Source organism: Hirundo rustica, chromosome 2 (assembly GCF_015227805.2).
Source record: "Hirundo rustica isolate bHirRus1 chromosome 2, bHirRus1.pri.v3, whole genome shotgun sequence".
Classification (NCBI taxonomy): Eukaryota; Metazoa; Chordata; class Aves; order Passeriformes; family Hirundinidae; genus Hirundo; species Hirundo rustica.
In genome coordinates this window covers 24,069,991-24,076,965 of record NC_053451.1, presented here as the reverse complement: position 1 = coordinate 24,076,965, position 6,975 = coordinate 24,069,991, and the positions used below count along the sequence as shown (strand labels likewise).

General features: G+C 46.3%; 1 protein-coding gene across 1 annotated transcript in view; it reads right to left on the bottom strand.

Annotated features, from left to right (window-relative positions):
* Positions 1-219: 219 nt before the first annotated feature.
* Positions 220-6,975, bottom strand: part of GAP43 (growth associated protein 43) — a 58,102-nt gene continuing 51,346 nt past the window's right edge. Inside the window, exon 3 of the mRNA XM_040056721.2 lies at positions 220-6,224. Within this exon, the coding sequence (XP_039912655.1) occupies positions 6,136-6,224 (89 nt within the window). The 3' untranslated portion in view covers positions 220-6,135. The remainder of the gene's footprint in view (positions 6,225-6,975) is intronic.

Below are 6,975 nucleotides of genomic sequence, written 5' to 3'. Positions count from 1 at the left end.
ATACTGGCCTCTATGGCCTTATACTTCACTGTTTCAATTTAAAATGGCTTTTTACCCAGACAGAATTAGAAAAAAGCAATTTTTTTTCCACAGCAGTAGGACTTGACTGAGAAGGTCAAAGGAGAACGAAATAAATTTTTTTTTTGTAAAAGAATCGAAGTCCTACACAAGGAAGAAATTTCTGTTCCAGGAGCAAATAACTGCACACAACTGCACATATCTATAAGTGAGAGACTTTATTTGAACCAATTTTTCAAATACAGACATCTGTATTATTCTCACTTCTCGGGAATGTTTTCTGCTCATTTTTGAAGCTTGCAACCTTAGGACAATATTCAGGACATATGTGTACATTAGATCTCTGCAGATGGACACATTCATAATGCACAAGTACAATGAGTGAGAGACTCTTTCCAGATCCTCACACAAGAGCATCGGAAATGGGCCGCTCTAATTGTCAAGTTCTGCTCTTTTTAGCTTCCAGACATGTCACAGTTCTTGATATCTCTAGGCTGTAGCCACCTTCTTCAGGCCCCGATTTATTACTGTGTTACTTCAGCTGTATGCCAGTGGAACTCCTCGAAATAGGGCTTAGGTGATGGACAGGGATTTGTTTTATTCATTGGGAACAGGCATGAGCAGAAAAACCAAGCTATTGGGTGAAAAGTTCACCCAGGATTTTCTTTTATGAGAGTAGTCTAGGTCTCAGGCTGGGATTTCTTTTTTTTTTAGAAGTGACCAGTGGTTCTGGGTGTGTAATACATGAATCTTGATGCTCAGAGCATACAGGGGACCTGTGGCTTGGACCCCAGTGAGTTGTCTCTCAAGTTGGGCACTCCAGATGTGAGCCACTGGGGTCACTAGTCTGTTCTGCAAATCTCGACCTTCACCTCTTCTTCCAAGTATTGCTCAACAGAAGAATGTAGTAATAAAGCATTGTAGGTAAGAATGCAGGCTCGCACATGACCTGAGATCAACACCCTGAAAAATGGATAGAGGGTAGCGCTTTCAGGACCACCTAAATGACTCATGATCTTCAGTTCCATTTTGGGAAATGACTGGAGAATTTCAGGCCTGAGACCCCCAGATGCGGTGCAGAGAGGCGTAGGGACATCCTTCAGCATCTGGGCCTTAGGAACTTGTGTCTCTTTGAAAGCCAGTGAAACGTGCACTCTCAAGTGTCCACGTCACTTAGGTTATTCTGAAAACTGTACCCTATATACATATAGGTAGTTAAGGGGCAGACTTTCACAGGCACAAGTGGCAGTTAGACATGTAACTCCCATTGATTTTTTTTTCCCCCTCGGGGACCTGGAAAATCCCCCCCCTCCCCGAGGAGTTGAATCCTCCTCTCGCATTATTTTCACACCAGATTAACACCACTGGTTCCAGTGGAGCGACTCCTGAGTTACCCCAGTGTGAGCGAGAGGAGAACCAGTCCTGAGGTGCTCTAAATATCCAGTGAAAGTGCTAATGTGGCAATGCAGAAAAGCAGGGAATCTGAGCACAGGCCTGGAAGAGGACACCCAGCATCACCTCTGGTGTCGCTGAGCTGCAGGTGACCACCAAGTGGACTTCTTAGCCAAAAGGAACCTCCAAAACATTCATTCAAACCCTTCCCTCCACCTCTGCAAACCACAGCCACTCCATTTCCTTCCTAAGACATCCACGACAAACTGCAGACTTCCAGTATGAGAAGTCACAAGTGCTAGTTTGCTGTTTGTGGACCACAGGAAAAAAGAAATAACTCCTGTGGGGAATTCCCTCTTCCCATTTTTCTTCTTTATTTTTGTTCTAAACTCCTCTCCATCAGTCGTGATTATTTCTTTCATCTAGAGTAACATGTTTCCCAAGCAATTGTGTTTATGTGGTCACCACGGGTGAGTTCCTTCTGGCTAAAGCCTCTCGTGGGGCTACATTAAGGTTTAGGATTGGAAAACACAGGGTCTGAAGGGATCTCAGCAGGATACCCTTCCCCTCCCTTTGGAATGTGGCTCATGGAAAAGCTCCTTGGCTGATGCAACTATTGCAAGAGTTGTGGGGTTTCATCTGCTGTCAGCGCAGACAGTCAGGACACCACAAGCATTGCAAAGCAGACCAAATTCATGCTTACAATCTACTGCATTGATGGGGAGTTTATGTTGGACTTTTTTTTTTTTTTTTTTTTTTCTTTTTCAAGGCTTAGTCTGGTGAAATGTAGCGGTGAAATGTCAAGAGCTGGCCTACAGCTGGTACGAGCATTCAGGATAGCTGCGGGTCACTAGCATATCTTATGGCAGGGGCGTGGGAAGAGCCCCTCTAGGACCCTGAATTTCCACAGCACTGCATGGTGAGGTCAGGCACCATACTCCCAGTCTTAGTCACTCTGACATGCCCTGCCCTTTTCTTACATAAAATAACAACCACAGACACCTCCAGGAAAACCTCTATCCTCTTCAGGGAGAGAGAATTAGATACATACTCCCTGGGGAATTTCTGTTGGTTGTTACAGCAGGGGTAGTAGAAAAGTTTCAAGTACTCTGCTGATGACTCTTTGCCCCACTCTTTACTTCTGGGACCTCCTGTCTCTTCTGCTGCTTTCAGCTCACTTGATGTCTTGCTTGAGAAAAATCATTCCTCAAATACCCTTGTTCTCTTTCCAGTTTCCGTCCCATGCTACATCCTTTATAGTGTTTCCTTTTAGCGTTTGAAAATCTGGCTGAAGGGGCAACTCAAGGAAATCCAAATGCTTTTCTCTGCTCTCTTCCTGTACCCTGAAGACAGCCCAGCTTCCTATACAAATCTTGTGTATTACACATTAAACCACTGCCTGCTCAAGGCAGGGTTTGTCTCTGTGCTCTCTCTCACGCTCTCTTTGCCCTGACTCTCTGGCAGGATCAGGACACGGTACAATAATAAAGATAGGGGGTGCTTGGTTACAGCCAGTAATTTTAAACTGGAACCAAGGGAGAGGAATTAGTATTTAAATTATTTAGGTTTGCAGTTGGTAACCACACATCCCATTCTCTTCGTGAGGGGAAAAAAAAACAAAATAGAAAACCCAACCCTTTGTTCTCTAAGCAACATGGCAAAGTATGTTCTTACAAACGGTGACAAAACACGCGTGATGCCCCAACCATCAGCCAAGGGGGAGGCAACATGCGAAATACAAAGGTAAAACGTCCCTGGGGAGAGAAAGCTGTTTCATTTTTTGAGGAGGGAGGAAGGCCTATATCCGGGAAGACATGAGAAGCAGTTTTCTTTTCCTTATAAAGTTAAAAGTAGTAATAACAAAGTGGAGTCAAGATGAAACATTTGGGGTCTGAAATCAGAAGACCAGGGAAACCACAAGGTTTTTGCGAAAACAGGCAGGACAGAAAACTTTTTTTAAATGGTGATGAGAGGAGATAAGGCCAAACAAAAGCCATGGTCCCTCCTTCCTGCCTCCTCCCAAACACCTCTCCCACAAATCCTGAGAGCTGAACCTCGGTTCTCTCAACTCGGTGCTAGAGACACGGGGTGTCTGCGGCGTCTGCGCTGGGCTGGGCCCCTCGTGTGCTACGAACAGCAAACAAACTGTACACCTCTCCTCCCTACGCCTCAGCCCCCGTGTCCCTCAGGGCGCTCTCCCTCCCAAACACCATCCACACCCCGCTGCTTCCACGGCAGACACGGGCGGGGCGGCGAGACCTGACATACGGTCCGAGCAATGCCTGATGTCTGCGCTACATTTGCTGAATTGAGGTCAGGCTGGAAGGTGTCTCAGGGTTTACCACCCATCATGACATGGGAATATTAGCATATATATCATTTATGAAGTATGACACAATACCTATCTGTCAGTCAGCCCATCTTTCTACCTATTTATCTGCCTAATCTACGTTAGCTATCTACGTTTCACTATCTCTATCAATCATCTATTGCTCCATATTATCTAATTTCTTCCTGTCTCTCTCTCATCTTTTGCACTCTAATCTTTCTTTCTCTAGCTATACTCCCCTCTCTCTCCCTATCATCCATCTATCCACTCGAAAATCTTTCCCCCCCTCATCTCTCGAATCCCTGTTTTTTAAAAATCTTTGTCCAATCCATCTCCCACTCTCTCTTTCCCTCTCTGTAGAAAAAACCCTCCCTGTCTCTCTCTCTCTTATTTCTACAGAATGCCAGGAAGCACATGGAAATGAGTCCTGACACGTTTTGATGGCACTTCCAGTGAGCAGTCTACGTTCAAAGTGATAATTTCTGAGGAGACTCCGTTCATCTTTTCTCCCTATTTCCAACAAAGAGATGGAGGAGAACAAAGGAGTGGGACAAGGAGTACCATCCAGCCTTCCGAAGGCCATGGGGCTGCCACTCCAAGAGCCATTGACCACCAAAGGATGCTGGAGATGTCAGCATTCCCATTTTTTGGTCTTCCTGTTGTGTGGACAATTTAATCCTGGTCCCGCAGCATCACACAGTTATGCTGCAGGGTACTCTGGCTGTCATTGCCAACGAGGCCAGGAAACCATGCAGGAGCTGCTGGGAAAGCACATGAAAATATCCAGGGCAGTGAATGAGCAGTAATTAGTTTTCATAAAAGCCCAGATATTACTAAATATATTTTAACTGTTTGCTCCCACAGCTCATAAAGACAGCAGCAGACCCAGATGGCTGTACAGGCTCAGGGTTTGGTGTCTGTCAGTCCGCCACTGGGACAGGCTGGGTGGCACCAGGGAACAGCCCACAACCTGTGGGAAGCAGTGGTGGGGCTTTGCCCACAGCCATAAATGACAGCTGAAAGCCTTCCCACTCATCAGAGCTGGGTGAGGCACGCTGGGTTCAGCAGGAGCAGGAATGAGGTATTTCCCAAAGTGCCATCAACTGGCTCCTAGGCCACCAGGCCTCGTCCCGCCCGTGTGCCTACTTATTCAATAAATATTGAATAATAATCGGCCCGATTTATTTTGCCAAAGAGAACAATTTTGGGGGGGCCACGCTATGCTACTCAGGGACTTCAACTCCAGCCCAATGGGGTGAACATCCTCCTGCTGTGGCGAGAAGCTCAGGTCCTAGGGCCCTGTCCCCTCACAGCCCTTGGCACACCCTTTGGCAGGGGTTAGACCCGGGCACGGATCGAAGCTGGTCCCCCTGCAGGCTCACACCTCCAAGGTCACCATCAGTTCTCCAAATCAGGGCCTAGAGGTCTCCTAGAGGGACCCTTTCAATAATCTTTGCTGAAACTGATTTGGCTAGTTTCGTTATTTATGTTAGTCAGTGCTAACATCTCGCTCAAAATCCAAGCCTGCTCCCCTTAAAAATCCCCTCAGTAGTGCCAGGGAGAGCAGTCGGTCACAGACTGGTGGCCAAGGAGCACAGCTGGGCCACGCAAGAAGCAGCCCACCGAAGACCACAGGCCAGCAGGATGTATGGCAGCATAGAAATGCGACACGGTGGTGTTAATGATAATTATTCTCATTTATTATAATTATTGTTCAGTTTGAAAAAGGAGCCTGGAGCCAAGCATTACGCTAATTGGCACATTTTCTAGTTGTTGTTTTAGTTCTGAAAACAAACTGGGGTTTAGTATTCTTTTTTGTTCACTTGTTTGTTGTGTTTGGTCTTTTGTTTGTTTTGTTTTTTGTTTTTTTTTTCGTTCATTCCATCACATTGAAAAAGGAAGAAAAGAACCTTTTTTTTCCCCCCTCTTTTGTTTTAACTCACTCGGTAAGTCTGGACTCCTCAGATGAACGTAACATTGCACACACACACACTTGGAGGGGAGAGAGAGGAGAGAGAGAGAGAGAGAGCGCTCGCAGTGGGCAGACAGACACACGCACGCGCCAGGTCAAAGAACTCTGATACAGTGCAAGAATTTTCCCAAAATGATTGGATCATCATTACCAAAAACTTGCCATAACAACACCAAGAAACAAAGAAATGTTTAAGCCACACTGTTTGACTGGGATTTTTCCTGCTTTTTTTTTTTTTTTTTTCTTTTTTTTTTTCTTTAAATGTTTGCCACACAGAGAGAAAAAGGGTTTAAGTGGTAATGGGAGAGGGACAGACAGGCTCACGGATGTGAGCAGGAAGGGGGGAAATCGAGATTGGGGTGGGAAGGAAGGATAGAGGATAGGGGGAGGGAGGGAGGGGCAATGGGGAGTCATTTCTTAATGTTCAGGCATTTTCTTGGTCCGCCTTGCTCTCTTCTTCTTTCACCTCTTCCTGCTGGGCACTTTCAGTAGGTTTGGTTTCTTCTACAGCATCTAGTGGGGAAAGAGACGGTCCAGCGTTAGTCAGCCATGATCTAGAGCATCCTGCATGTGCACACAGCCTGATGGACTGCATGGCTTCAGGCTTCTCTCTCTCCAAAGTCACCCAGCTCTCAAAGTCCCTGGAATTTCTGCAGCATGGAAAGAACACGCCAAGGTTCAGCCCAGCACGCAAATATGTAGCTCTCACAAAGCACCTTCAGCCAGAAAGCATGTGCCACTGGAAGGAGCTGCCTTGCTCGCTGCTGATGTGCCAGACAACCACTGTTCATTTCATTAGGGGCACTGATTAGACTCCTGGCTTATCAGCTAGACCACACACCCTTTTACAGAACCCACAGTCTGTACCAACCACTGTTAATCACTGTCACCCAATTACAGTAGGGATACTCCCAGCCGAGACTTAAAGAGAGTCACAAAGCAAAAACTCTACACAAACTTGAAGCCTGCAAGACCCAGAGGGAAAATTTTTATACCCTGCAACTCAGACTTCTCTCACACTGAACAGAGATCTAGAGAAATGTCTCTAGCCTTCAAGAATGGAGCCTTCATCCAGAGGCTGCCACATCTCCCCAGTTTTCTGGTCTCTCCTTTCAAAACCACAGCTGCCCTGCGGGGAAGCAGTGAGTATGACTGGAAGCTGGGTCTGCCTGTCAATCAGACACCTTGTTCTGGCACACCATTCACATCAGAAATTAAAACTACTGCTAGGAGCTATCCCACAATGAACTAGGCAGAGCATCAG